Source organism: Emys orbicularis, chromosome 8 (assembly GCF_028017835.1).
Source record: "Emys orbicularis isolate rEmyOrb1 chromosome 8, rEmyOrb1.hap1, whole genome shotgun sequence".
In the NCBI taxonomy this organism is placed as follows: domain Eukaryota; kingdom Metazoa; phylum Chordata; order Testudines; family Emydidae; genus Emys; species Emys orbicularis.
In genome coordinates, this window is record NC_088690.1 from 65628647 (window position 1) to 65643048 (window position 14402).

Below are 14402 nucleotides of genomic sequence, written 5' to 3' on the forward strand. Positions count from 1 at the left end.
GCCATTGTTGGACACCATATATTGGGCTAGATGGACCATTAATCTGACCCAGAAGGGCAGCTCTTTGTTTTGTGTGATAAAAGCAGGGCTGCATATACAATCTAGCACGGGGGTGGGCAAACTACGGCCTGCGAGCCACATTCGGCCCGCCAGCTGTTTTTATCCAGCCCTCGAGCTCCCGCTGGGGAGTGGGGTCTGGGGCTTGCCCCGCTCCAGCCAGAGAGCAGGGTTGGGGGCTGCTCCATGCGGCTCCCAGAAGCAGCAGCATGGCCCCCCCTCCAGCTCCTACGCATAGGGGCAGCCAGGGGGCTCTGCTCTGCACGGCCAATGGGAGCTGCAGGGGCAGTACCTGTGGACGGGACAGCGTGCAGAGCTGCCTGGCCACACCTCCGCATAGGAGCCAGAGAAGAGACATGCCGCTTCTTCCGCGAGCTGCTTGAGGTAAGCACCGCCCGGAGCCTGCACCCCTGAGCCTCCCCCCACGCCCCAACCTCCTGCCCCAGCCATGATCCCCCTCCCGCCCTCTGAACCCCTTGATCCCAGCCCGGAGCACCTTTCTACACCCCAAAATCATCCCAGAGCCCCCTCCTGCAGCCTGAACTCTTCATTTCTGATCAATATAAACTTCATTCTCCCCTTCCAAGAGATTAAAAAATCACTGAATGACAGTTTCAATCTAGAGAACCCTTTTTCAGTATTTATAAAAACCAAAACAGTATTTACTCACCTTGTAATGGTGCTTTGTGTGAGATGCACAAATAAGAAGGGAAACCCGGGGCCCTTTCACTCAGTTTTCCCCATTATAAAACTACTTGATTCAGAAATATTCCTCCTTCCCTTTTCTTTTGATGTTCACAAATAATAACTGATTGTTTAATCAGTAATTATACATAAAATAATACAGAATGTGCTAAACATGGCTAAGTAGTATAAACTTTGTGCCTCTGCTAATAAGGGAAAAGCAGTAATGTATACTTAAAATAGCCTATTGCTTTAGTCTTCAACTACAAATTAATCTTTTATATAGTGATTTTTAAAGATCTTAGTTGCTATCGTGGGGAGAGCAGATATTGCTGTATAAACTGATTGTTTTGTTTTGTTTTGTTTGCATTCTTCCTTTGTTCTAGAGGCCCACGGGGAAGAGGGCCCTCTTGGTGCTCAGAACCCGTCGAGCGTCCGTCCATCCTTAGTGCTAATGAACTCAAGGAACTTGATAAATTTGATAATCTGGATGCTGAAGCTGATGAAGGCTGGGCTGGTGAGAACATTGAACCTATGAAGACTCTTGCTCTTTGCATGCTGAACACTTTTAATATATTAATCTGAATTTTTGCTCCTATGATAGGTGCTCAGAGTGAAGTAGATTACACCGAGCAGTTGAACTTCAGCGATGATGATGAGCAAGGAAGTAATCAGAAAGATAAAAGGGAAAGCAGGTAATTTGATGTTCCAAGCCTTCTGAGCTGCCACACGTGTAGGTCATGTTCTAATGTAGGTGAAAAACTTCTTTGGGAAAGTTCAGTGGACCATCAGTGCTGACAACTTAGTTTCTCAAATGATGAATTGATTGGGGTCTCCTGGCATTAATGTAACATAAAACAATCAGTATTGAGGCCCCATTGTGTGAGATGCTATGTGTACATGTAGTAAAAGGACAGTCCTTGCCCTGTAGAGCTTGCAGTCTAAAAATGGCAGAAAGTGGGAGAAAAGAAGTATTACTGAAAGTGTACTCAAAACAGACCCTCAGTTTGATTTATTTTTTTATATGCAGTGATGAACATATGCCTTCAAAAGACTCTGAGAGCCCTGATGGACAGAAAGAAGCAGAAGAACGGTCTAGCAGTAAATCCTCTACCCAGGCTCCTCCACAGTCACCAGGAGCCAGAGGTCCCTATGGCAAAAGCACTCAATTTGACCAGGTTTGTTTTTGTTTTATTTTCTCTTACCTGTGCCTTGAGAATCCTTTCTGTGGATTCTTCCCCATTCTTCCTCCCTAGACACTTCGAAAGTCTTAAGTGATTGCCATTAAAACATGCTTTTACCAAAGTTACTACAGGGTGCTATGAAGTCACTTTTACTTGCTGTGTTTGTTTTATCCTTATTGTAACTGCTCAGTGGCAGCCACTGTGATATCATGACATCTCTCTACCTGAGTAGGTCTGCTTTGTGTCCTTCAAAAAGTGTCAGCTCTGTAACTAAAACAGCAAGTGCAGTCTGCAACATGCTTCCTTTTTCCAATACTTCAGGAGCAAGTTTTGTTTTTCCCTGAATAGCCAATTCAAGCTTCTTTGATGGATATCAAAAACTTTATTTTAGTTCTTCTCACTGCACTCTATTTGTCAAGATTTTTTTAACTTTCCTTGAGCCTGTTACAGCACGCTGCTAGATTGGGCCAGTGGGAGAAAAGAACTTTTGCTCAGCTTGCTTCTAAATAGAGCCCTTTCAGGCAACCTGTCTTGGAGAGACACAGACACAGACTCTGTAGAAACGCAACACTTCAGGGCTTCTATTTTGTAATTGACCCCATAGCACAGAGAGATCTGCAAGTGCATAATGTAGGTTCTGCCCAGGTCCCAACTGGAGATGTACTCTTTAGTATTGTTTTTCAGGGAAGTAAGTTCTGGCTTTGTCTGAGAATTTCACTGAAAAGGTAAACTTTTCCCCCCTCCTTTCACCAGTTACAGTGAAGACAAGGAAGCCTGAAATGTGCATCAAATAAACCTTACTTAATCCAAGTTTTACTTAATATATTTAATTTTAATTGGGGGGGGGGGGAAGGCACTTAAAATCTTTCAGGAATTGTCACTTATCTGAATTATAGAAAGCATATGGGATTTTTTTCAGTGTTAAATCCAAATTCTGCTCCTTGGATATATGACTGTTACTTTGCCCTTGAACATAAAAGTGAAAACTACTTTGTTGCCCTTCTGTATTTGTATCTAAACTTCTTCACAGAACTCAGATGGTCCACGTTGACATGGTTAAACGCAGCAGGAAACCAGTCTCTATTTAGAGGATCTGCAAGACTGACCATACATTCCATTAAGCTAGTTACTCCAACACTGTTTTCTTTGTTCAATAGGAGCGGGGTCTGACACCAGCACAGTCTTCTGTACATGAGAGGGGCGGTTCTGCACTTCATCCAAAATCTATTCCTCAACCGGTAGGAGAAGACAGAAGATCTGATTTACATTGGAGAATCTTGATTCCCAGTGTCAAATGCTTAACTGTATCAGAGAGAATTTGAGGGGGAGAATTAACAGACTGTATGCTCCACCTGTAAGGAAGAAAGATTATAATAGTATTAGGCATTTTGTGTGATGATCAACAAGAATGATGCAGAATTTATTATTTCTATTAGAGTAGCTTCTAGTTGCCAATAATTGAAAATTGTTGCTAGACACTCTACAAAGTAAAGTAATAGACAGTCCCTGCCCCAAAGGTCTTAGTTTAAATAGACAAGACAAAAACTCAGGGAAAGGAATGTAACACAAATAGAGGGAACAGAGTGGTGGCTTGCAAATGTTGTATGTTTCATGATGGTTAGTTTTTTACACATGGGTGAGGAGGGATTAATTCAGTGGGTGAAGCTTTATGTGGAGACTAGCTCAATGGAATACCAAGGGGAAGGAGAAGAGACTGAAAGTAGGAGTGGAGTGCAGCTGAGGTGAAGATATTGAGAGGAAAAACATGAAGGGATTAGCGCAAACAGCACAGAAAAGAATGTCCAGTGTGTAAACTGTAGAATGCAGTCTGGCAGCATCAGTGTCTAAGAATCCCTGCTGAGGATGCTTCAGTGTCTGCTCCTGCTGGCTTAAGTTTCTCTGGCTCCTGCCTAGAATTTTTTCCCCAGTGGTGCTTTGTGGATCTTACATACTCCCAAAGGAGATTTCAGGGGCAGCCTTTTGCACAGTTTTACATCTGGCTGTCCCTGCGGGAGAAGGGGTGCCCCGGCCAGGCCCAATCTTTATCTCCCTTTCTTTCCATTCAGATGTGTACGCCTTCATTTATTTTCAGCTGAAATAAAATCACTGGTGATCCCCAGCAAGTTTTGCAGTACAGTGCTTGTTAGATTACCTGAAATCCAGTTCTTTCAACACCACCATTGTGGCTTACACACCCACATTTTTTGTTAAAATAAATGGCCATGAGTAAAAATTTGTGAAAGCGGGTATCAAAATTAATTAAATGCACCAGCCGAAACTTTTAAGACAATAATTCTCAACTTTTCTCTAATTGTGGGTCCCAGAATCTAATAACTCCTGAGGTTCTTGAGGGAACTTCGGACAGTGGTAAAATTATTTTCCTGTCTTTTTCATCCACACCCTCTGCCCAGCTGCTGGGAGTGGTGGGGACAGCTCCATGTCTCCAATTCTTGCTGCAGGAGTGAGTGGGGGTTCAGGGATTCTGAAACATTGCTTCCCGCTCTTCCTGATTTCACAAGTAGCAGTCACTGCTCTCGGCATCGCGAGCTATCAGCCTCCACCCCAAACCCTGCTTTGCCTCCAGCATTTATAATGGTGTTAAATATATTATGTTTTTAATTTATAAGGAGGGTCGCATTCAGAGACTTGCTATGTGAATGGGGTCACCAGTACAAAAGTTTTAAAACCACTGCCCTAAAATCAGAAAAAACAAGAGCACCAGTCAATAGACCTGAATTACAGCAGGAAATTAGGACCAGCCTTATGCCCCACAAACCTGCTAGCAACTCACAGGTTGGGTGGTTCTGTTTTGAAGGTGCCAGTCAAATACGGATTACTGCATATTGTTATATATAGCCAGGTGATTTGAATACTAAAGGTTTGCTTGATATGTACTACATTACTTATATTAATGTTACAGCCTCCACCTCCAGATCGCCAGGCAGGACCTGGAAGACAGGGCCCCTTAACCCCTAAACTGGTACCAGATGAAGATGAAATTTGGAAGCAGAGACGAAGACAACAAGCAGAAATTTCAGCAGCAGTGGAGAGAGCCCGTAAGCGGCGAGAGGAGGAGGAGCGAAGAATGGAAGAACAAAGAAAAGCAGCTTGTGCTGAGAAGCTAAAACGGTTAAATGAGAAATTTGGCTGCGTGACCAAACCATCCCGGGAAGACCCTCTGAAGGAGAGGGAAAGGGAGAGAGAGAAGGAGAGGGAGAGGGAAAGGGAGAGAGAGAAGGAGAGGGAAAGGGAGAGGGAAAAAGAAAAGGAGAGGGAACAGGAGAAGGAGAGAGAAGAGAGAGAAAAGGAGGAGAAAGCAAAGGAACAGGAGAAGGAGAGAGAAGAGAGAGAGAAGGAGGAGAAAGCAAAGGAACAGGAGAAGGAGAGAGAAGAGAGAGAAAAGGAGGAGAAAGAGAAAACAGAAGAGAAACCAGAGCCTGAGAAGCCTGAGCCTCAAGAACCAGTGCTAGCACCTGTAATAGTAGAAAAACAAGAAGAAAGTGAAAACAGCAGTAATAAGGAAGAGAAAGGTTTGTATGAATTGTTATAGGCTGTCCTTTTTTAAAAATAAGGAACCACTGAGATTAATATAATTCAGGATTTTTAATTTGTACAGTTATCTTTGATCATATGCAACACACATTGCCATGGGCACATTGCAACCCCAATTCACTAATTGATTCAGGACCCAGACCTGAATGCTGTACTTCATCAGGAAAACGAGTTATTCATGAAAAAATTGTGAATCCCACACATTGCAATTTTTGCTGCATTCTGCAAAATCTAAGCTTTCTTCTTATAAAGAGGGAAAAAGACATCAGTCTTGCCAAGATACAGGCAGCATAGTATAAGTAAACAGATGTTTTTGTGATGTTACTATTCTGTTAATCCAGCCTTGCAGAACAGTAACCCCCCCTTCTCCCCCCCCCCAAAAAAAAGCTGCTACAAGCACACATTTAAACTTCATCCATTACCTGTAGTAAATTGTGAGCTTAAGCACCTAATTCTCTTCTTTGTCTTTATCCTCCCACACCCTCAGGTGCTGAGAGCATCCACTAGTTTCCACCATTTATTTTGGTCTTCTTCAGCACCTAATTGGGACTATTTACATACCAGCTCTTACTAAGCACAGGCAAATTTCTTTTCTTTTTTTTTTTTTTTTTTTTAAGTGCAAAATTATTGTAAATCAGCCTATAGGTTGCATAATCAAAATAAGTCAGGCAATTCAAAACTTGAGTTGTACGTCAGCATAAACTTGGCTGCATAGCAATCCTATATATATATTAATTTTACAACATAAACAGCAATGCGGTTAGCTACACAGTTTACTTAGGTAAACAATAGAATATACTCCATATGTGAGATGAATTAGTAGCTGTTGATCTGTGGTCTCCAGTGACTAATTTTCATTTCTCCACTGTAACCTTTTTGTTTTTCATTAATAGAATTAGCCTAGCAGAACACTAAAAGAATAATTGATAAGTATTCAGGGTGTTTTCACTTTAGAAAGCCATATCTTTTTAAAGTTAGGATAGACTGACTATCTGATAGGCAGCAGATTAATGTGAAAGTGAAGACTAGCTTATGACCTATAATACATGTGGTAGGTGCAAACTAACTTTGAATATTTTTATAGCAGAGGGACAGCCAATTTTTACCAGACAAGACAGTAGTCGGAATGAAAAAGAGAGTTCACAGGTGGCTCATGAAAGTGAGCCAGATTCAGGGTCTCAGCCTCGACCTGCTGTTTCCTCAGGCTACTCTAAACAGTTTCAGAAGTCGCTGCCACCAAGATTTCAGAGGCAACAGGTAAGCAACCAATCCATTAGCATCAAAAAATAAAGGGCTTATTTACCACTGAGTAATGGAGTACAGGTCTGATCTTGGGACTCCTAATCCTCACACTGGAGATGAAACTCATTACTGGGTGATATCTTTCATAAAGATACTAGAATGTTTTCAGTCTTGTATTGTTGTCTGCAGTACTGGCAGGGATACTTCTATAGAGGCAGTTTATTTGCCTTTTTCTATGAAGGCAAGATGTCCAATTGAGCCAAAAATAAAAGCGTTGTTAAAATGTAGTGGGTTTTTTTTACACCAGTTGCTGGGTGTAGACCATTGATCTGTATTTGCAGAACGTTGGGATTGTAGAATGTGATGTTAATCAATATTTCCTAAAGGATTCATACATGTTGATACCTTTGAGTATTAAATCTATAAAATAACTTGCCTGAAAGATATCCTGCAAAATTTCTGTATTACAGTACAGATTGCCCTGCCCTGCTTCTCACTGAAAACCATGCAGACTTTGTAGCTAATTTGGGGGTGAGGGCGTTTCAATTTTATTTGTTCTATTTCCTGTTTTCCCCCTTAATCTTTTTACTCCAGTTTATCCCAATGCATTTGACACATTCTGGATTATTGTGCTTTGTCCTTAAATTAACTAATTCTGCAGTCTGATAGACCCTTTTCTGGAGATAACTGGCTCTTATCGCTAGTTTCCAAGGATTATTTGAATCGCATGCAAGTCACTTCATATTATGAATGAGCCTTCTTTTAATGTTGCATATCTGTACGTTGTAGGAACAGATGAAACAGCAACAGTGGCAGCAGCAGCAAGGGGTGCTTCCACAGTCTGCTCCATCACAACCTTCCAGTGGTCCTGTCCCTCCTCCCCAGCATAGACCCCTTTACCAGCCCATGCAGCCACATCCTCAGCATTTAGCTTCTATGGGCTTTGATCCACGGTGGCTTATGATGCAGCCTTACATGGACCCACGAATGATGTCAGGAAGGCCTACTATTGATATGCCTCCTATGCATCCAGGTAAAACCTAGCCTGCATTCTCAGTGAACGTTCTCGCAGTATTTTTGAACAGTAGAAGATTCTTTCCCTAACCCACTGTTTGTCCACTGACTGGAAACATCAAGCCAGTACATAAGTACTAAATGCCTGATCTGATATTTATACAGAAAGCAATCTCATTAGAAAAATGGTGCACTATACTTGTATCTTACTGCATTCCCATACATGATTATAAAATAAAAACATAGTTTGCTACTATATTGCAGTGATGTGGTAGTGACTGGTTATGTTTGTGTTAAAAACTTTGCTATAAGCCTCACCACCATTGGCCAACCATCTCATTTTTGACCCAAGTTTGTGGAAAATGTGAGTAATGCAGGTTAAGACTTTTCAGAATAGTGTACAGTGCTAGGATACATAGTTTTCACATGCTAGCAATCAAATACTAGCACTTATGAAACATTGCAGCAATAATTTCAAAGTTTTCAGCCTGTTATCTCAGCACAGAACATGCTTTTAATCTCCAGTATTGCCATTTGCATCCCTGTCATGCGTCTGACGAAGTGGGCATTCACCCACGAAAGCTTATGCTCCAATACATCTGCTAGTCTTAAAGGTGCCACAGGACCCTCTGTTGCTTTTTACAGATCCAGACTAACACGGCTACCCCTCTGATTCCTGTTGATGCTAGGATTTAAAGATGATAAATGTCTGGTAGAGGGGACTCTCCAGCTAGCTGGCATGTGAAAAGAGAAGGGAAAGTGAGGTGACATTCACAGGGTGGGTGAGAATTTGGGGAAGCAATACAAAGGTAGAAATATCTGTTCTAAGTAATGTAACAAGAATATTCTTTCCCTCTTAATTTCTTGATATTCAAGGTTTGAAAAATCCTCTTGCCCAAGGTGATTAGGAGCCTATCCTGGGCAAGTCCCATCAATTTCTGCAGAACCAAAGCTTTAAGTGAAACTCTAGCCCTTATACTTTCCAAACTGAATGTAAACCAAACCTAAATAACAGATTACTATATGCTGCTGCTGTTGTGGAATAGTAAAGAGGCTGTCAGATGCTGCTGTTGAGGATGTCTAGGGCAGGAGGCCCAATAGTGGCAGCAAGAACATGAGCAGAAGGCTCTGTATGGTGGGAGCGACTCCTGCAGCCCCTGTACTTGATGGGGAAGTGTCAGAAGGGGACATCAGTATACGAGTTCTCTGCTCATCATCCTGCTGATTTTTTTTTCAGCGTAGCTAGAGTTTAAATTCTTCAAATCCTGTCTTTTATGTAATTGTGACTGGGGTTCCAGGGATGCCATGCTGAGAGAGCTCATTTAGGGCAGACAATCCTCAAAACTGGTAGTTATTCTAATACTTAGATTCCCCAAGCCAGCAACAAAACAGTTTCTGCAATACCTTACTGGTTACTCTGAAGATCTTATTCATCATATGAAAAAAGTTCTACCAATCCCGAAGGATCAGACACATTACCCGCCAAGTTAATGCCTATTTCAGATCTTACCCAAATACACGCTTACAGCCAATTCTTATTAACTAAAACTAAGATTTATTAAGAAAGAAGAAAGAGTATTGGTTAAAAGATTATTATACATACAGACTTGAATAGAGTTCTTACCTCAGTTTCATAGTAGAGATGGTGAGCTTTAGAGTTGGAAAGAGTCCTTCCCAGTATCAGTTCATCAGGTTATAGACCAATGCCCAAATATCCAATATAAGGGTGTTCCAGATGGGATTGGAGACCTCAGTCTTGCAACTCAAATTTCCCCCGATGAAGCTTAAGCAGATCTAAGATGAAAAGGATCAGGGCCCAAGAGTTTTTATAGACCCTTTGCAGGCTATTGTCAGCCTCTTGACAGCAGGTGTTCCTTGAGTGAAGAATAGTGTCTTTGAAGTAACCTCCTATTTCCTAAGCATCACCAGTAATTAGCTACATGGATTAACATAAGGCAATTGCCTATCTCCTGCCATTTACAGGTAGTTGTTACATACTTCAAAGAGAAACTAAGACTGTGATATCATTACATTCACAATTGATTTCAATGTTAATATCTCCTTTTGATCTCTGAATAACAGAATACAGTGATAGACAGCAACTGTTTGGTTACATTGTCAACCTCTAACTAGATATGTAAACACACAAAACATGAACATTATCTACTAATATATCTCTAAAGGTTGACTCTGGGTCAATTAGTCTGCTAGTTGTGTAACCTTTTCTGGCTCTGTGTCACAATAATCAATGTATTTTGAGCCATTAATTTCAACTGTTTAACTTGAATCTCTTGATCACAGGAATTATGCCTCCCAAACCATTAATGAGAAGAGACCAGATGGAAGGGTCAGGAACTGGTTCAGATTCATTCGAACATATTGCTCGATCGGCAAGAGAACATACTGTACCACTGTCAGAGCCCCGCATGATGTGGGGTTCAGATCCTTATCCCCATACAGAACCTCAACAGGCTAGTGCTCCTCCTAAAGTGCTAGAAGAGCCTGAGGATTTGAGGTGAGCCCCGCCTGATTTGTGTATTTCTACGTGCCACTCATGTCAGCCAGACTCCTATGTTTGTTTAGATATGTAGGCCATACTTGCAACTGTGAATTAGTCAGTGATCATGATCAGTTGTTGCTACCAAGGAGATAGGTACGGATGACTTAGGGACATGTGAGTTATTAAATTTAACCAGCTATGCTTTATGGCATCTGGCTGACAGGTATGGTTTTAAGGAAGATGCAAGGAAGAGTCCATACCTAACTCAAAGGTTCTGTGACTGAACAATTGTGTGTGCATTGGAATTGCTATACTGGACAACAGGTTTGAGCCATCTAATCTAGTTATCCTGTCCCTGACAGTATCCCAAGAACCCCATAGTAGGTGGATATGAAGTAATCTGGCCCCATGAACGTCTCATCCTAATCCTTAATAGCTGGAGATTGGCTTAGTTATTAGTGGGGGGTACCAAGTAGTGGGAACTGTGATACATTCCCATGTTTCAGGAATCAGGCAGGACACCCTGCATGTGGTCTCCACCTTGAACAGCTGTAGTCCACTTCACACTGATAAAACAGTTAACTATGAAAATAAAACTGCTTATAAGATGGTCAGATGGTTATTTTGATCCTTATTCAGTCAGCCTCTGAGCTTCTGTTGACACTTTCTTAAATGTGACCCCAGTAATTACTTTTACTTACATTGAACTGATGTAGTACTTGTGGTGATAATTTACTAATATGCTGGCTCATTCAAAGTTTTGACTTAACTGTTAACAATAATAGATTCCCTCACACCATGACAGATACCTTGTTCCTCCTCTTAAAACTTCCATAGATGAGGCAAAAGTCCTTTAACATGTTACAGGGATGTTAGAGAATCCAGTTGTAAATATGGTTAAATTAAACTTTGTTCCATTAGAAACTTATTTAATTGCTTCTTCACTTAGGTCTGAAGCACATTTGGAAGAAGAACAAATTGCTGTTACCACTGCTTACCCTGTAGAACACAAACAGTTGGATTCTCAACAAAAGACAGACTTTTTTAGAGAACCAAGTGAGGTGGATGTACAAAAATTCCCAAGCAGGTCTTTGGAAGACGTACAACCTCTCCAAACTGACATGCCTAATCCAGCAGTTAGCTTTGAAGTAGCTGATGAGAACATTGCACACAGCTCTCAGGAGGAGCTGGTACCCGGAGGAGAGAGTCATTCTGTTTTGAAGAGAAGCATTTCCCATGGTTCAAGTCATTCTCTAAAATCAGAAGAGCAAAAGAATGAGACAATACCAAATGTCCCTAAAATAAGTAGTAGGTATGCTGAGACAGCAGAAAGACCAGAGATTAAGCCAAAAAAAGAAGGTTTCATGAGTAATAGAACATCAGAGGGGCCAAAATCTGAAAAACCTTTCAAGCCTAAATCTGAAACCAGATGGGGTCCCAGGCCAGGCTATGGCAGACGAGAAGAAGGTAGTGATAGACCAGTAAGAAGATCTGGCCCTATTAAAAAACCTGTTCTTCGAGATATGAAAGAAGAGCGTGAGCAGAGGGAAGAACGTGAGCAGAGGAAGGAAAAGGAAGGAGAAAAGCTGGCTAATGAAAAAGCTGGCAAGTCTGAAAAGACAGAAAAGAAGGAGCAGGCACAACTGTCACCTCCCCAGTCAGAGCCAGAAAAGTCCACCCCAGACAGTGCTTCTTTAGCTAAAAAGATACCACAAGATACGGCTCAGATTTCAGAAAGTACAGATAGCAGTCAACTTGAGGCTGCCATTAAATCTGCAGCTCAGCCGCCTTCACCTGCGGCCCAGCAGCCTTCATCTGCAGTCCAGCCGCCTTCACCTGTTCAGCAACCTACTGTTCAGCAGCCATCACCTGCAGTCCAGCCACCACCTGTTCAGCAACCTGTTAACACAATTAAGGAAGAAAAACAACCAGAGAGAGCTGTTGGCAAAGAACATATTGTAGAGAAACCTCGCCTAGAAACCAGGCCAGTAAAGAGAGAACCTGGTTTACCACCCAGAACGTACTGGAAAGAGGCTCGGGATAGAGACTGGTTCCCAGATCAGGGATATAGGGGCAGAGGCCGTGGAGAGTATTATTCTAGGGGTCGCAGCTACAGAGGTTCTTATGGAGGACGAGGTCGGGGAGGTAGAGGCCATAATAGGGACTGTCCACATTATAGAGACACTAAGCCTAGGGCAGACCATGTGCCTTTGGGGCCTCTTAGACAGAGAGAAGAAAGTGAAACTCGTAGTGAGAGTTCTGATTTTGAAATAGTCCCCAAACGGCGAAGACAGCGAGGTTCAGAAACTGATTCTGACAGCGAAGTTCACGAAAGTGCTAGTGATACTCTTCTTTCGGACAAAGACAGTTTAAGCAAAGGTAAACACCCAAAGAGAGAGGAGAGAGCTGATGGCAAGAAACCTCCAAAGCCTCTGCTGTCTTTCAAACCTGAAAACAATGTTAGAGTTGACAATAGATCCCTAGAGAAAACTTATATCAGGGAGGAAGAGAATAAACCAAAACCAGGATTCCTTCCTAAAGGAGAACCTTCAAGACGTGGCAGAGGGGGAATGTATAGACGTGGTGGTAGGGATCCAGGTGGGCGCCCACCACGACCATCTACATTAAGGAGGCCAGGCTATAGAGACAGTCAGTGGAATCCAAGACAAACAGAGATCATTAAACCGGAAGAGGAGGAGCCACCAAGAAGACATGAACACTATGGTCCTGTGCCCATTGATAAGAGACCTCCAAAATTTGAGAGGAAGTTTGATCCAACTAGAGAGAGGCCTCGAAGGCAAAGGCCTGCACGACCACCAAGGCAAGATAAACCACCACGCTTTAGACGTCTAAAAGAAAGGGAAGCTGCATCAAAAATAAATGAAGCAGCAACTAGCTCATCGACAAGTGCTACAGTTGTTAATGCAGTTAATGAAGCATCCAGCACTGCTTTGGATATTTCAGGGAGTAAGACACCAGACTTGTCCAATCAAAATTCTTCAGACCAGGCAAATGAAGAATGGGAAACTGCCTCGGAAAGTAGTGACTTCAATGAGAGGCGAGAGAGGGATGAAAAAAAAATGGCAGATGTGACCACACAGATAGTTGCCAAAGCAGGAGAAAATGCCGTAGCTCCAAAAAGAGAAATATCTAAGCGAAGTTTCTCTAGTCAGCGGCCTGGAATAGATCGCCAGAATCGCCGTGGCAACAGTGGGCCACCAAAGGCTGGAAGGAATTTCTCAGGGCCTAGGAGTGAAAGGCGGAGTGGCCCTCCATTAAGAAGTGGGAAACGAGGGTAAGTATCTATTATTTGTTTCCAGTAGCACCCACAATATATAGTTACTGTACAAACACAAAAGGCTCTAACATTCACTAATTTCCTGTTGCAGATTGCATAGCCATTCATAATCTGACCATGGTCAGTGGAGGATAGTGTTAGACGGCTCCACAATGCTGGGCTTTTGTTTTGGGCCTTTTGTACAGAAAGGAAGCTTTCATCTGAATCACTTCAAGCCTGTGAGAGTGGAGGGGAAAAGAACAGAGCTTTCCAGTATCAGTGTACCATATTAAAACACCCTGGCAGAAAAATGCCAACTCTGTTGTCACAGGTGTAAACTACATTCATCCCCATGAAATTTAGCATTAAACATAATCCAGTTGATTTAAATCACAACTCTACAGTCTATTGCTTTAATCCTTTCACTGTATTTATCCCATCAGGACCCCCATCTCAATTTCTAGTAGAAAATCAATTAACTAAATGAAGTATGTACTCTCCAGTTAAGGAGAGTTTTTCAGCTCCACTTGGGCATGTTGCTCAGTATTAGAAATGAAATTGTTATGCTTACCTTTACATGCTGATCTGATTGAAGCCTGCCCTTCGTCTCTGGGATTGGTTTCTCATGCCCTGTAGCAACTGCATGATGGTTTGACAGCATCTTCTGCACCAGGTTAGGGAATGCTATGTAGTGGGCTGCTGAACTCCCATTGAAGACTTGGCTACTTTAGCAATGCCCTGTCTTGAAAACTTTTTCTGAATATTCTAAGCTGTTGGTCCTTCCGTTATAAAACGTTGAAAAAGCTTTTATATAATACTTGCAGAATTTCCAGTGTTCGACAACAAAAAGGCAGAATTCTGTAGTTTTTCCACTGGCCTGCAACTGGCTGCA

The 14402-nt window shown here is 42.1% G+C and overlaps 1 protein-coding gene across 1 annotated transcript in view; it reads left to right on the forward strand.

Moving 5' to 3' along the window:
- Positions 1–14402, forward strand: part of PRRC2C (proline rich coiled-coil 2C) — a 112498-nt gene that overhangs the window by 40596 nt on the left and 57500 nt on the right. The window contains 9 exon segments of the mRNA XM_065409932.1: positions 1128–1258; positions 1346–1436; positions 1772–1919; positions 3083–3163; positions 4846–5455; positions 6565–6734; positions 7509–7752; positions 10035–10248; positions 11183–13528. Of these exon segments, the coding sequence (XP_065266004.1) occupies positions 1128–1258; positions 1346–1436; positions 1772–1919; positions 3083–3163; positions 4846–5455; positions 6565–6734; positions 7509–7752; positions 10035–10248; positions 11183–13528 (4035 nt within the window).